We start from the raw sequence: 15,916 nt of genomic DNA, 5'->3' as shown, positions 1-15,916 counted from the left end.
CAGGTGCGACACGGTGTTTATGAAGTCCACCGTGCAGGGCAGCCGGACGTTACACACGCTCAGGTGAGTCATCTGCTCCCGCAGCTGCTCGCTCAGGCTCCGCCCCAGCATCGGCTCGTCCCAGGTGGCGTTCCGCACCCCAAAGTCCCTCAAGTCGGGGAACCGCGACAGATTGTCCAGGTATTTCTCCTTATACAGCCGCCCCCCGTCCACGAACACGATGGCGGTGAGGGACGGGAGGAACTTGACGAGCCGCCGCCACTCTTTGCGCCGCAGGTGTCGCACCGCCACCCGGGTGAGCTTGCGGTGTTGCAGGGTGTCCCAGAAGCCGTAGGTGTAGCGGCGGAGGTCGGACAGCACCACCGTGTCGGCCCTCCACAGGGACGGGTGGTCGATGAGCTTCTTCAGGTACCTGCAGCAGGTGCGGACCGTGTGTTTCTCCTCCGTGGTCAGGTAGCTGAACACATAGACCCAAACTTCAGGAGGAAGCTGCTGCAGCTTCTCCATCAGTGAACTCACGGCGAGAAGCTAAAGCTCAGACCGCTTCAGGAGCGCAGAGAGCGGCTAAATAACAGCTGAGCATGAAGACCGGCGCTGCGGCAACACCACTCTGTTATTAACATGTTAACAACATGCTAACAACATGTTAATAACATGCCGGCAGCGTTCATTTAACACTCTTATCGCAGCGGATACGATGACGATGATGACCGCACGCAGCGCTAGCTGATGTTTTGATGCCGTCGCGCTGTGATGACGTTGTTTGTTATCCTAAAACGTCGAATATTTAAAAAAAATAACAAGACAAATAATGACACATTTAATTTAATGGGAAATGACATTATTTTAATTCGGTATTTAAAAAATGTAACGCCTTCATAATTAATTAAATGTATGTTTGCATCTATTTTAACATGCCTTTATTATTATTATTATTATTTTAGTTATTGTATTTGTTTTATTTTATCTTTTACTTTCTTGTATTTTACATTTTTTAAACATATTGAAACAATGATGATACTACAGTGAAGAACTAAAGCTTGTATTAACAAAAACGGATAGGAAATTGAATTATGTTTGTTTCTGACATGTTTGATCATCACAGTAATATTTGTTCGTAGTCTTCAGTCTTCATGTTGAATTTAACCTTAAATAACAAAAACATTGTTGCTTGCTTAGATTGTAATCCTGACCCTCCAAACTATATGATTCACACTTTTGGGCAAATTATACACACATACATTTTCTTTCTTTCTTGTTCCATCATTACAAGGATTCTTTGAAAGCAGTTACCAGTCTGCAACAAGGAAACTGTATTAACAAACCTATCAGTGTGTTATATTATTATCATATGATAAAGTCCACCCGTCTTTTCTTTCATATGTTGAACATGTCAGCAGTCGATGCCTGTAATACAGAATCCAGACGGACAGGTTAAGTGTGTGTGTGTGGTATGTACTCTATGAACTGTGTTGTCTACACATGCAAAAGGTTTTACAGTAAAAAAAGTGTTTCATTTTATTCCTCTAATGTGTTAAATTCTTCTTCTAATTCCATTCAGGCTCTAAAACTGTATTTAATGTTACAGGTACTTTTGGTCTCTGATGCTGGAAGTTATTCTATTAAACACAAATTAAGATCCAACATATCAAAGTGTTTTCTTTGTAGCTGTTGTGGAAGATTTTAAATAACCTCATGATCTTAATACAGCAAGTGTACGGAAATGATTCAAGTAATTAAAAACAGCTGAGCCTGCAGGTGGACTGAAATTATAAATACAATCACAGCTGATCAAATGTATTTTAATCTTTTTCAATTGTTGATGTAAATGAGTACATATAAATTAAAAGAATTAAACACCAATAGCCCTAATGATTAGAGAGAACATCGAGAACAGGTTATTTATAATGGAGAAGACGTGTTGACAGCATGTGTCTACAGAGGAGGGGTCAAAGGTCATCAGACAGGTTGGTAGATCACATACAGTCAGCCTGAACAGAGTCAGAGATTCATATTTCACACTGAGACATCACATGAATCAAAATCAGTCTGTGGTGATCACTTTTCTCCAGGTGACATTTTCTATAATGATGTGTTGCAATTTTCTTTTTTGATGAACCCACTTTTCCTCAACCTGCTGCGTCCACGTCTACATCAGTTACTGACTTCCTGCGTTTCCCAGAATGCCGTTTTAACTCCACGGCGACTTCAAGACACGCTGTGGTCAGCGTGTAAATAGTCAAAGGGTGATCATGCAGCTGTGGGTTTAACATGAAGGTAAAGACAAAGATTGTGACGATGAGATTCGATTTTCCAACTAAAGAAAACAAAAAGTCATCATCCTTACTCTAAATCCACACACTCATTTCTTTTCTTGTTCCTATAGAAACAGAAATAACATCTCCCTGTAGGATTGTTTAACATCGGTAGCTCCGTAAAGATTCAAACCTGACTGCTGCCGTCTTAGATAGCTGAGTTGGTGTAATCAGTCAGTTACCTGCAGGAAAAGGGAACACAAACCAGTCTAGTCTGCGTTTCATAAAGGATTTTTCCAGAACAAGACAACTGTGGTACTGTCTATGTTCTGTGTTCATAACTTCCTCTTAAACCTCCTCTAAGGAGGTCGCCCTGACTTGTTAACAGTTTCTGCAGCCAACAGACTTGAGCTTCTCCTCTCATGCGATGGCCTGACACACCGAGCCAACCTCAAAAACATGCACACACGAAGGCTGACTGATGAAACACTTCGTGTTAAAGTGAAAGTTGCACTTGAACACAACTCAAAAAGCACAGCTGACTGCCAACATGCCTGCGTTAGAGGAAACAACTCGCCTGATAATCACACTGAATTACTGCTTTGTTCTCACGTCATCGTTCTCTTTGAGTCACTGAAACCAGAGATGTGAGCAGCCATGATGAGATCCAGATAAACATCAAGTCAGTAGTCTGTACTTGTAATCCAAAAAATATTCTAACAAAAAAAACACTGTCTACCATTTTCACTCCACTGTCAATCAGTTTAAATGGTGGAGCTGATAAAAAGGTGCACCTGGCACTGTGAAGTCTTGCTTTGTATTGTCGCTCTGTGGTGTTTTAAGAAGAAAAGGTTAAATTCAAATGATAGTTTCTGCATTCACGAGGCTGCGAAGGTCCGCCTGACATAAACTTCGCCTTCTGCCCGTTTTAGATTGCTGAATCAGCGATGCTCTGGTGGCCTTAGGAGCCGACCATAAACTGAGACGGCTGGAGAACTTTGTTGTTGATGTTATTCCAAACCACTCTCATCTCTCCACTGTCATCTGTCTAATAAAAAATAAAAAATAACCCCCAAAATACGGACAGAAACAGGTTGAAAAAGGGACAACTAGAGCCAGAGTCTTCGTCAAGCTGCTTAAAAGCTTCTGCTGAATGTCTAAAAATGAAGAATGTAGTGTGAAAAGGACATACTGTCCTGGAGACAGTATGAGGCTTCAAAAACACCCACAGCCCTGGTAGTTCAAACATTCATCGAGCACTTCCATACACAAGCCTCTGGACTTTATTTTTTACACAGCTTGTAAACATACCTGGGAGACAAACCGGGAAAATATGAACATATTCATCAGCTTTTTGGCTCTCTGTCTGCAGCACAGCGTCAACTGGACTCTGAGTCTGAGCCACTGCTTCACCTGAAAGAGTTAGTTTTGAATTATTTTGGTGTCTCATGAGTCTAAATGCTTTGTCAGAGGCCCAGAAACACTCACAGTCAGTTCAGTAGTCATTCATCTTCGTTCAAAGGCAGAAACCGGTGTTTGTTTGAGTTCTGTCACTCCACAAAAACCTCCCTCATCTTTGTCTGTTTAACTCGGATCCATTCCTTCTGTTTCTCTTCTACTGTGACGGCGAGAACGTCAGGATCATCCACCCGATCACGAAGTAGAAGAGGAACACCGGGTACACCACCAGCGCCTTGCGGTTGGGCGGCTGGCTGTCGGCGAGGAAGGCCGTGGAGGCGAAGGTGGACCAGCCAAAGGATGCCGTCACCACCACCAGCCGCACGGCGAAGCTGACCGTCCCCGAGCCACCGACCAGGACGATCCGGCACACGGCCATGGCTGCCGTCAGAGGCATGATGCAGTATCCCAACACACACAGGCTCTGGAAGAAGGAGATGGTGCCACCCAGCAGCTTGGAGTTGAGGGTGATGATGATGGAGCCGAACCAGATGATGACGAAGACCTGGATGAAAAAAAACATATACTTCAACAAGTTAGTGGAGAGTCAGAAGAGAGATTTAACGCTTTAAATATTAAGTATATAAATAAATGCAACCATTGAAATTAGCTGGGTCTTCAGACTTGACAAAGATACAAGACAGTGCCATGATGGACGTTTCTCCGAACATCAACTTTGTTGACAGACTTTTAGAACATAAATACCAAAAATAATGAATAATATTAATAGATAATAATAAACACCTGGTGATATGAATAGTTAAGATAAGAGTCAGTACCTCAGCGAACTGCGGCCCCCCCTGGTCGTCGCTGTCAGCCGCGCCACCCTGCAGCAGCAGGGCCAGCGTCACGCAGAGCAGCAGCGGGCCCCACAGGTCCCAGTCCCGCAGCAGAGCCGAGCTCCGCTTCGGGTACAGGACGTGGATGAACTTGTTCCCCACCGCCCGCAGGTCCCGCAAAATGGTCTCCTTCACCGGCTCGTCCAGCGTGGAGAACTCATCGTCCCGCCTGGAGGAGCCGACGGGTACAGAGATGTCTCCCTCCACCGGGATGTCTTCCGAGATAGAGACGTCTGACAGCCCGGCGAACGGTCTGCTGGCCTCCTCCGCTGCCGCCATTTTACTTTCGAACGACGAGTTTAACGATGGCCGTTAGTTCTCCCGGGAGCTTAGACGACGCCAACAGAGTCCATTTAAGAAATGTTAAAACTAGACAGCGACTGAAGCGACAAATGTTTCTCTAAACCCGCGAATTCAGTTCCAGTTGGTCCAGTCTGTCCAGCTGCTGCTGAAGGTCTGCTGCTCCACGTCAGCTGCGGATTGTTTACTTCCGCAGGACGTGAGTCACGCATATCCGTGTGGTGCGTTCAGGAACACCTCTTGAAATCGGTAAACGTCCCTCTGAAACAAATGCATTTTTACACAATTATTACAAAGTACAATAATGTGTAATTAATTGTTGCTATTGTTGGTTTGATACACGATGATTATAATATGCTGAGGTATGATTATTTTATGCAGAGATATTTTGATAGTTCTGTTCTGTTATATTATCAAGGGGTTAGTTGTTAATGGTGCATGATTAAATTAATAATTAAAGGTACATTAATATAGTCATCCATTTTGCCAAGAATTGGTACAATCTAATATTATTGTAATTTTTTCAGATTGGTTATCAGATCAAAACGTTTTATTGTCAAAATAAATATTTCTCATCTTATTGTATTTTACATACATCTTTAAAAAACAACAAATATTTTCTTTTAGTCATGATTTTATTGTTACTACATTAAAATACAATTTTGACACTAATATCTGAAAAAGAAACGAGTCAATATCACCGTAAAATGTTTTGAATAGATATTAGGGGGAGGACATAGTTATACGTGTATGTGTACACAAGGAATATTAATTCACGACGGTACCTAAAGGCATCACTAGCGCTGGCGAAGACGTCGGGTACTGATGACGCGTTAAACCGTCGACGGTCGTTGTTGAGTGGTGTGTTTACACCATGGATATGTCCCGTGTTATTACGTGTTTGTAGCTCACTTAGAGCCGTTTTCTGGTTGAAAATGGGTGAAATCGAATCGCTGATAGTTTTTTAACGTTCTTCCGTCTGAGGAAGCAGCACTGAGATGGATTTCTGTCGGAAACAAGTGAAATCAGACTGTGAGGAGCTGCTGAGCCGCTTCCAGCGAACTGAGTCTGTCCGCTTCGAGGTTTTCTCCAAAATATGGAGGGAGATGAAGTTCTCACAGATTTTCTAGTAAGTTTACCTTTAAAAAAATATCACTATTATTGACAACCACAATGTTGTTTATTTTCTCTTATTTGGAGTCTTGATGAGTCAAGTCACTGGTTTTGTGACTACAAACTGTGTCCACTTATCTTTTTAAATGTACGACAAAATCAAATATGACACGCACATATGCGTTAACTACTGTTATATATTCTACATCATCTTACTTCGTATATATCTTACATACAAATACACTTCATTACTATATTACTTTTACCATATGGTGTTTACAATGTGGTGAGCAACTGCAACTAATGATTGTTTTCATTATAGATTCATCTGCTTAGATTATTTTGATGATTAATCAATTAATCGTTTGGTCCAGAAAACGTCAGCAAAATTTAGTTTTAAAACAGTTGAAAACCCCGAAATATTCAATTTAAAATGATAGAAAACATAGAAAATTAGCAAATCCTCACATTTTAGATGAGAGCCAGCAAATGTTTGTCATTTTTCTAACAATTAATCAAATATCATAATTGTTGATGAGTCACTTTCTGTCAACCGACTAATCATTTCAGAACATTACATATACATTTTACTTTTTGTCCTATTCTTATTATTCTTATCTCATTTTCATAGTTTTTTAAAGTGACATTTTATCCTCATAAGTGTGATGTATTATTTACAAGTACAAGATATTAGGTTGCTTGAATGTTTCTCGTTATTATAATTTTCTTGTACATATTTGAGAAATTGAACCTAATTATGAGACTATAAATCATAAACAGATTTCTTACTGAGCTGTAATTATGACAGTTCCTCTCCAGTACATGCAGCAAACAAGCTCCTAAATATTTTCATCAGTAATGAAAGAGAATGGCTGCATTTTAACAATGAAGTTTATTGTTTTGCAGTGGCACTGTGAAGCAAGAGAAGCGAGCGTTCAGTCGTCTGGTTCTGGACACAGCCTGCAGCTTCTTCCTGCCTCCGTTCAGCTTCCAGATCAGAGTGGGAGGACTTTATCTGCTGTACAGCTTGTATCAGTGTCAGACCGCCTCGCCCTCAGAGCAGGTCAGGAACACAACACTGCTCTTTAAAGGGTCGGCCGTACATTAAAGAAAGCCCTACTTGAAATAAAGTTGATGAAAAGTTCATCTTGTGTTTCTGGCTGCAGATCCGTCTGGCGCTGAAGGACTGGGAGGACGTGAAGAAGTTTGAGAAAGACGCTATGGACGCTCAGCACCTCGACGCCATTTACATCTTCCAACAGCTGATGTTCCACAAAGCTTTCCACTTCACCGCCATGCCCAGTCTGGTGAGCTGCCCACTTTACACCAACACAAAGATGTCATATTCATTTAAACCCCTAAATATCATTTAATGTAGGAATATTATGTTATATTTCATATTATGTCCCAGTTTGACTCCCTCCAAGTCTCCTCTTAGCAGCCCAGCCAATCAAATCCTTGTAAGAGCTAGCTTGTAAATTCACACTCCCCTCTCTCCTCTTTGTGCTTCTCCTTTGTCTGTCCCTCCTCCTCTTCCTCTCCTGCCAGCTTGTGTTCAAGAAGAAGAGGAAGGTGGAGAGGTCGGTGTTGTGTGAGGAGTTCATAGAGCGAGCGTCTCGTCCACAGAAGCTGATCAACATCGAGCTGCTGGAGGTGAGCAGAGGCCCCCTCGACTCAAACACTTTAATAGGAGGTTTTAGAATCAGAAGTATTGAGTTGTGCTGTTTGTCTTCTTGCAGGAATTGTCCAACATTCATGAGATCTATGAAAAGCTGAAGACTTCTGTCTTTTCGGCGTCAGAACGGGATGTTTCGTCCGTCAACCTGACACGTGAAGACCTCGTCCCTCAGCTACGCAGCACTGTGGTGGATTTCTACAAGTGGCAGCAAAGGAAGGTGAGACTTTTCTACAGGTCTTTGTTAAAATGAAGTTGTGTTTTGTTTTTCCTTAAAAATAAAATACGTACAGTAATAAAGAAAGGTGCTCCTCCCAGTTTGCAAAGTACAAGAGATAATGTGGTTATTTTCATGGTTTTACATGTGTTTTCTCTTTATACATTCTGGTCTTTTTCTACTGTTTATGTGATGACACGTGTCTTGTCTTGTCAGGATGGGATTGATGAAGATGAAGACAGCGGTGAGGGGACGTCGTCTCAGCAGGAGGTGAGTTACTCTTCATCAGACTTGAGTCTGAAGTTTGAGGTCATCACCGCTGAAGGGTTTAAAGCGTCTCTGATACACCTCATGTCTCTTGCGGGATCCATAAACTGAAATCCTTCAGTTTTTACCTTAAAGTTGTAATAATAAGTTTGTCCGGAGGGTGGCGCTGTTGACTGCCTGCCTGTTTTATGTCCACAGTGCTCCACCAGGGCTGAGCTCCTCGCCTCCATCAAATCAAAAGCATACGGAGAGGCAGCAGAGGTTTGTGTGTCATGTTATGGATTTTATGTTAAATTTGTTCCTTTCAAATCATCACGATGCAGGATGCAAAACAATAACCTATATATGCGTCTCTCAGGCCTCCAAGTCCCGGCGTCATCGTCAGGTGGAGGTGGATTTCACGAGTAGCGAGTCTGGACCCTCCAACCCGTCAGGTTACTCCAGAAGAAGTAAACCGTCACTCAAAGCCAGAACCAACCAGAACATACGTGTCTCAGGTAAATCCACTTCTACAGCTTTCACACCCACAGTAGATAAAGATTAGACCTGAATACAAATCAGGCAAAGACAAGTCGAGTTTTGTTTTCTGCTCGTTCACACCTGTAAATCTGGTTTTTGATACGACTATAGATGCTTGTTACTTGTCTTAAATGTTTATTTCCTTCATCTCAACTCAAAATCACAAGTTACCACTGCCATCACTTTTCATTGATGTCCTCTCACTTGACATAACAGAATGTAAAATATTAGTTTCTGCATGTTTGACAAGCATTCATCCATACATGCACAGCAAACCTGTGGTGAAACTGTTTACAGATCAGTCAGACCTTTGAATGCACATGAGCCAAATACTGTACTACTGTAAATACTGCATTTGTTGAAATTCTGCCTGTAAACTCATCATTTAATCATGTGGTTAATGATTAGAATCATAATAATAATAATAATAATAATAAAGTATTGGCCTAAATGTTGTAGGGAAAATTGAAATGATATAATTATAACTGACATCACAAAATATAGTTTCTGACTGATTTGCAGGGTCATACGTGACTGAATTGAAATGTGTTCATCGCTGAATAAAAAACATAGCTGAAATGTCTCTGAAGAGTCGTCTCCTACAGTAGACGAGGATGCGGCAGGCTGAGGGGGATTTTTTCTTTTATCTTTCATGTTTTGTGAAATAATCCTCACTTCCTGAAACTCCCTTCCTGACAGGTGACATGTGGAAAGAAGCCACAGCAACCACTCAGATCAATCGTCTCACCACTCTGGACTTCGTCCCTGAAGGTACACAACCAGCAGCTACACACCTTTCTTTTACACTTACTGCATTAGTTTGTACACTGTCCTCTGCTCTGTTTTCCGTCCACTGTGGTTTGCTAACATGGTTCCTGGTCTGATAGTCAAGATGAGTCACTCTAGACGAACTTGCCGTCCAACCCAGTAGAGCAACGCCGCCTTTTTGGCTATAAAACATTGACCAGAATGAATTTTTCTTCATGCCAACTCAACATCCAACACATTTTACTGTAAATAGCAAAATAATCGTATTTTTCTTCAGACTGTCAAGAGTTTTTTCATGTTCACACATTGGTTTACTTGCTTGTTTCCTTTTCTGATGTTGTTTTCTTTTTCCTCCATCAGGAAAACCAAGAAAGTCCACAAAATTCAAGTGGTGATGAAGACAACGCAGGAGTCGACCTTCATCCTGGCTGGAGCTGCTGTTCAGTACATTTTGAAGTTTGTTTTAAAATGTTAATATCATTTTGTTTTTGTTATGAATTTTCTATAATCTTGAATGTTCTACCAGTTTTGCATCATAGAACATTTTAAAATGTTGTAATTTATTTTTTAATGAGTCTTATAATGGCTGAGTCTTCAACATACAGACAGCTCTGTTAAGAAAAAAATATTGCTCTGATTCTGTTTCTGTTTGTAAAATGTTAACACCTTGATCAACAACGCTGAAGAAATTCCCAGTTTTCCTTTTTGTAATCTTAAAACCATTTAACTTTTCACTTGTTGAAATTTGACCCTGGAAGGAAGAATAGCTTGTGTCTGTACACTTTGCACACTTTGACAAAGTTTAGCAGGATAAAAGACGATGACGATGAACCTTTTCCTCATGAAGTCCGTCAGTTAATATTGGATTTCTCTTTCTGCAGCTTGCCCCACATTTTAGTTTCTGGTGTTTAAATATTTTATAAAGTTTCACTGTTTTATATAAAACCTATTTTTTACAGTCATTAGTTTTGTCCGTCTCTTGTGTGACATTCAGACTAAATAATTGTCTCAGACGTCCCTGTACACACACTGTTGTGTGCTTCAGTCTGGAGCTCTTTCTCATTGTTTGGCCTCCTCAGCTCCAGTGAAGTCCTCGCTCCACTTCTGCCATTTCATTTCCATCTACTTTTAACAGTAATTGCTTGTCAGTATGTTTTTATGATGTCTGAAAATATGTGATTTAAAAATAGCGTATCCATGCCACATTATGATTTCCACTAAAGCTAAGCTCTGCTAAGCTAAGTGAGCTAGTTTACTAGCCAAGCGTTAGCCTGTAGACAACCAGCCGGCCACTGGATTTAACTAACATTAGTACTTATGTGGGATAAATTACTATGGTGATATTAAAATTTATATATTTCAAATACGGGAAACAGCCAAAGGGGAAGTAAGTAAGTTATTTTAGTTTAATTTGCCGAGGCTAGCTGTGGCAATCTCACCAGCTAACGTCAGCTAGCTTAAATTGAATTTGGCTCTCTTGCTTTGACTGTTTTGTCTTTAGCTGCTTTCTTTGAAATGTGTATTGCAAATGTTTCTATGTTTAAACAAAGTGTTAAGTTGTAAACAAGTCAGATTTTGGTCTTAACTCAGATTTAACTAAATAAATAGCTTAGTTAACGATTTGTAGGCTTCATAGCGCAGTACTGATGCACAACAAGTTCAATGACCATGGGCTATGTGCCTTAAAGGTAAAAGTTCGCCTTTTCTTTCCTAAATTGGGTCAATTTGAGCAAGTAATTTTGAGAACTATGCACAAATGACTAATTCAAACGGAAAAATAATAAAAACTTGAAGGTTTGAATGACCGAATTCAGAAAACGACATGAGTGTAAACCTATTGAGTGTGGCTGTTTCCTACAGTCCGTGAAGGGATCATCGTTCACCGCGCTGTGTGGCTGCAGATTTGCGGGTCTGAAGGATGAGGATCGGCGGGGACGCTGCTGCCTCTGCTCCGCCGATCACACACTCGGTTCCGCCGTCAGTCTGAGGGACAGAGCCGCAGCCATGGCCACGGACAGTAAGTACGACCGTCTCCGCACCGTGTGGCCGCCTCTAATGTTGATATTTCCCGTGTCAGCGGGGGGATGGATGCTGTTTACAGGCTCTCCTGGTTTCTTTTTGGGGTTTGGCTGAATGAGAGCGACAGGATGTGTAGGCCAATTTATTCTCTTTTTACTCCATACTGTTATTTTTCTGCATTTTAGCCATATTATTGACATGTTGGGGCCTTTATCAGTCTCCAAACAAAGAAATATGTATGATGTTCGTTCAGTATTCCTGCAGGGGCTCAGAGTGTATTGTGGTACTCACTGGAGAGTTGATAGTTGCCTCATCATGGCCACTTCATGGAAACCTATTTTTGTATCTGCTGTACCAAATTATTGATTCCTGTCCGGGATCAAATTGTTTTTGCAATTCATCACAGTGATTATGGTGACAGTAAATGTAATTCAGCCATGTCACAACCTGGCTGTTAAGGCCATGACAAAGTGGGAGTTTTAAAAGATTAGATAAAGTCATTTATTTGACAAAATCAACTAAATTATATACATAACAAAACGTCAAAACACGTGGGGGTGCGGAACTAACGCCATCACATAACCTGAGGGGCTGCCTGCAGGAGGAGAGGGACAGACAGTGATGTCCAACCTGTTCAGCTAACAGTGAGGTGAATCATAAGCAGGGGTCTCCACAGCCGTCATTCATTTCATTATTTACACCTGTGCTTTTCCTGCTGTGACGCCTCGTAAAAACATCTTCCCTGAAAAAGACTTGAAGGAGCGGAAGCCAAACTCCAAAAACACTGGATCCTACATTTTCCATAATGCAACTCAATAACATCTTTAATTAGATTCTCCTTGCGTGGTAAGCACCCACACCTCCAGTTAACCGTTAACCTTCTGTTAAAAACATCCACATCTAAGCTGATAGATGGATAGATAACCCTGATGACATCACTATGACATCATCAGGGACTTGACGAAGCTCCTCCAGAACCGCAGAGGACATGAAACAACACAGACTCAGTAGTCATGTCGTAGTAGATGAGTTCACTAATTCACTAATGTGTGGAACAGGTGGCGAGGCCCTTTAAGATTTTGAATGCAGGACTGTATTTTTGGTTTTTTAGTTCCTCTTCCACCACTGATATCATTCTAGTGTAGATAAACCTGTAGTTGTGCTGTCTGTACATGTTTCTTATATAACAAAAACAACAGAGACAAACGTTTGACGGATGTCACTCCGACGCCTCGTGTACCAAGGTGTGAATTTACAGGTAAACCTGGCAGACAGGTCAGGTGGGATTAAGATGACGTTTATTGGTCAGAAGGCAGAGCAAACTCAGACAACAGGCAGGTAAACAACAAAAGGTAAACAAGTCTAAAGCGTAAAGGGAGGCAGGTAGAGGATCAGGTGACTGCAGGTGGGACAGGATACAGCTGCTGGAAACACTGACCCTGAACCAGACAGGAAATGTGCTGTAAAACCAAAAATATGAGCTAAAAGAGTGTAAAAGGCGTCATTTTTATATTCTGTAAAATATTGAATGAAAGAGTGTTAAAAACATTCATGAGTTACTTCATATGTCACTTCATATATACGATGAAGTCTTCAATCAAAATGCCAGTCCAGTGATTACAGCTTATTTTATCAACGAGTTATTCTACCTACAATGTTATAAAATTACAAACGCAAGCAAATCTTCATATTTAAGAACACATAATCAGCAAAGGTTTGGCATTTGTTCTTGACAGATGATGCAAATGATTAATTGATAAATACATTTTCAGTAGCAACTAACTCATTGACTAATTGTTTCAGCTCTAATGTTTTTCTGTTTATATTTACATGCGTGTGTTTCATGTGTCTGTAATGAAAACAAGGCTCAATTTTATATTTCTAGTGTACAAGATGTTGAAAGATGTCCTGATGTTGACGGTCGAGATCCAAGTATTTGATGGACAGACGACATTAATCCACGTGTCTGCGAAATGTGTTTTTCCAGAGGTTTGGTGACGTAGTGACTACTTGCAGCTACTAGCTAGTGAGCTATTGTAGCTGGTGAGCTAACTGCTAACACGCTAGCCAGCTGGGAACATGCAAGCTAACTGGACAATAAGTTTACAGTCTATTCAGGAAACATGTTCAGAGACTCCTGTCTCATAACTGCCTGCAAAGTTTAACAGAGGAGACTAAATTAAATTGAACAGTGCGACACGGCTAATAAGCTACGAAGGCTCCTCCTGTTTTGGTGTCTGCAGCTTCCCTTTCACCAAATGTTCGACCAAAAAGATTTTCTCAGGTTGACTTTGCCCCCGTGAGAGAGTCCACTGATCCCACGGACTCCATTAAAATGAACTGATTTATTTCCCATAGGATTCAGCAGTTTTAAATGCTGGTGTGACTGAGGCTTTAGGCCTCACCTCTATAGGGAAAAATAATTTGAAACCATCCATCAAAGAGGAAAATCAATACCAAAAGTAAACACCAGGTCGCCCACTAAGACAAATGTCGCAAACAGTTGGATATGGCTTACAGCACATATACACATAACCTCTTATGGGTTATGTGTTGTTGAGAGAAATGTAAAACAGCATCAGATAACTCCTCAGTGTGCTCCATTAAACAGTAGGAAGCAGGCAGCCGTGTGTGTGTGATGCTGTTTCTGGTTATTGTGGCCTAGTTACAGACTGATTCGATGTCTAATTCATGGCTCTCTCCTCCCCGCTGTGGGCCCAGACTGCTGGCTGGCGAGAGGAGAGCACTCTCAATTGGGACCCATGAGTAATATTTAATGCTGCTGTGTGTTTATGTGTGTGTGTGTTGTGATTAGTTGTATCAGGAAATTGAAACCGCCTTGAAATCCATGTTTGTTCCTGTTTATTTGAGCACTGGGCCTGCTTTCCATCCAGCCTGACGGGAAACCAGAGTCATTTCACTCTCACTTTGCTCTACAGGCTGAGAGGAGTCACATAAAGATTTCTCAGAGGGCTTGATATTTAAATTGAATAAGTTAAAATGACAGTGGGTGAAGTCAAACAGTTAAAACTATCCACTAGGGGGCATTAGAACTCCACAACAAGATGAGAAGCACTAAACCCTGACATATTATCACCATATGAAGTTATTGTGTTAGCTTCATAGACAGCTAGACAGACACAGTTAGATATGAGCTGCTGAACGTAGTGCAGCATTTAGCAGCTAAAGAGCCAGTTGTTTCCCTCAGGAGGTGGTGGAGACCAGAAACAGAGCCAACAGAGAGAGAAGACTGGACTTCATTCATCAGGAGACACAAACACGACTCCACATGAAGGACCATGTTGCTCTGTAACTGCGGTATAATTCGCTGTTTGCTAACAAGTTCACCATATCAACTTAAAAGGTGATGATATGTCAACATTGTGTTGGCAACTTGTTTGCACTGCCCCCAAGTGGCCAAAAAAATCAGTTATTGCAGGTTTAACTACACAATAAATGTGCTGTAAAACCAAAACTATGAGCTAAAAGAGGCTAAAAAGCTCCACAGAGCTGCAGAATCATTTTCTATAGGCTTTGTGACTGCGAGGGAAGTTTTTCTGGTTGCACATATACTCTTTGATTTTGCTAATGGCACCAAAGAGTGCCTGCAAATCAGAAACGTTCCAAATTTTGATAGCAAATACTTCATTTTAGCAGCTCTGGCCCTTATTGTCCGACCCTGCAGGGTGTAGCGGGTCACTTTCTGCGCCTTCCTCTGCGTTGTTGTGTCTTGGTGGTGTTCAGGAAGCGACGTCTGCCTCGCCCAGTGGGAGGCAGGAAAGCTGTGCTGATTGACGGCTCACACAGGACACAGAACAGGTCAGACTGGATCATTTCATTGAAAAGACAAGAAGAACAGAGGGATGAAGGAGAGGGTTTAGGAGAGAGGTCAAGTCTGTTCTCTGCTTGTGTGGGAATTATAGTACTTTGGGGAGGAAAGGGGAGAAGAAGGAGTGAATAGAAAGGAGGTGAAAACATGGCCAGCGAAGGAGGAACTACTGAGACTACCAGGTCGACAAAAGGAGGATGTGAGCATTTTATTCCTTATTCCTGAAAACTAGAAAATGCTGCATGGTGACTGAACCCAGCTTCTGTTGTCTTGATTGTTTAGTTCCACCTGCTGTTATTCACTGGGAGTTTTACAATACAGAGACACAGACGTTGTTTCAGACCTGTGAAGCTGCTGTTTCAAAACATTGCATCACAGATTGTGTTTTTATCAGCATTTGGACACAAACATGGAAACACTGAAAAGAAAAAAAACAACTTTAAATATCCCAAAAAGTTTTTACACTTGGAGGAGGTGGGAGAATTTGGTTAAAATGTGCGCTACATTTGGATGGAAACCCGGCTACAAGTGCTTCAGAAAGCGCTTCAATAGTTTGAAAAGGTTTTGTCGCTGAGACATTCGGTGTTTATGTTCTGTAACATTGGTTTATGAGAAGAGGAGAATAACTGACCGTATTCAGTGAATGTTCAATCATAG

At 41.4% G+C, this 15,916-nt stretch overlaps 3 protein-coding genes across 4 annotated transcripts in view; 2 read left to right on the top strand and 1 right to left on the bottom strand.

Annotated features, from left to right (window-relative positions):
- Positions 1 to 3,492: 3,492 nt before the first annotated feature.
- yipf6 (Yip1 domain family, member 6) lies at positions 3,493 to 5,019 on the bottom strand. Of its 2 annotated transcripts, XR_011598482.1 has the most exons (3): positions 4,493 to 5,019; positions 3,744 to 4,218; positions 3,493 to 3,668 (listed from the first exon to the last, which is right to left on the bottom strand). XR_011598482.1 is itself a non-coding variant. In XM_070920273.1 (2 exons), exons 1-2 carry the CDS (start codon positions 4,829 to 4,831, stop codon positions 3,871 to 3,873), a joined length of 687 nt encoding a protein of 228 aa, XP_070776374.1. In that variant the 5' UTR covers positions 4,832 to 5,019; the 3' UTR covers positions 3,493 to 3,870. The 2 variants fall into 2 exon arrangements, 1 of the variants encoding a protein (XP_070776374.1); XM_070920273.1 differs by having other exon boundaries at positions 3,493 to 4,218.
- Positions 5,020 to 5,848: 829 nt separating this feature from the next.
- On the top strand, positions 5,849 to 9,849 carry snapc1b (small nuclear RNA activating complex, polypeptide 1b). Its single transcript, XM_070920854.1, has 10 exons — positions 5,849 to 5,981; positions 6,872 to 7,028; positions 7,132 to 7,272; positions 7,514 to 7,618; positions 7,705 to 7,860; positions 8,074 to 8,127; positions 8,323 to 8,385; positions 8,483 to 8,621; positions 9,343 to 9,414; positions 9,772 to 9,849. The coding sequence occupies exons 1-10, from the start codon at positions 5,851 to 5,853 to the stop codon at positions 9,804 to 9,806; spliced, it is 1,053 nt and encodes a 350-aa protein (XP_070776955.1). The 5' UTR covers positions 5,849 to 5,850; the 3' UTR covers positions 9,807 to 9,849.
- A 1,208-nt stretch (positions 9,850 to 11,057) lies between these two features.
- The window catches only part of syt16 (synaptotagmin XVI), a 28,456-nt gene continuing 23,597 nt past the window's right edge, over positions 11,058 to 15,916 (top strand). The window contains exons 1-2 of the mRNA XM_070920768.1: positions 11,058 to 11,099; positions 11,272 to 11,428. Of these exons, the coding sequence (XP_070776869.1) occupies positions 11,058 to 11,099; positions 11,272 to 11,428 (199 nt within the window). The remainder of the gene's footprint in view (positions 11,100 to 11,271; positions 11,429 to 15,916) is intronic.

Source organism: Enoplosus armatus, chromosome 15 (genome assembly GCF_043641665.1).
Source record: "Enoplosus armatus isolate fEnoArm2 chromosome 15, fEnoArm2.hap1, whole genome shotgun sequence".
Taxonomy (NCBI): Eukaryota; Metazoa; Chordata; class Actinopteri; order Centrarchiformes; family Enoplosidae; genus Enoplosus; species Enoplosus armatus.
The sequence above is the reverse complement of the archived record's forward strand: the minus strand, read 5'-3'. Positions and strand labels throughout refer to the sequence as shown.

What these genes read in the sequence shown, in the direction of transcription:
- yipf6 (XM_070920273.1), bottom strand. Translation starts at nt 4,831, where the DNA reads ATGGCGGCAGCGGAGGAGGCCAGCAGACCGTTCGCCGGGCTGTCAGAC. An exon ending in GGGGGCCGCAGTTCGCTGAG is followed by an intron (nt 4,219 to 4,492) that starts GTACTGACTCTT and finishes TTTTTCATCCAG; the next exon opens with GTCTTCGTCATCATCTGGTT.
- snapc1b (XM_070920854.1), top strand. Translation starts at nt 5,851, where the DNA reads ATGGATTTCTGTCGGAAACAAGTGAAATCAGACTGTGAGGAGCTGCTG. An exon ending in AAGTTCTCACAGATTTTCTA is followed by an intron (nt 5,982 to 6,871) that starts GTAAGTTTACCT and finishes ATTGTTTTGCAG; the next exon opens with TGGCACTGTGAAGCAAGAGA. An exon ending in TCAACATCGAGCTGCTGGAG is followed by an intron (nt 7,619 to 7,704) that starts GTGAGCAGAGGC and finishes GTCTTCTTGCAG; the next exon opens with GAATTGTCCAACATTCATGA.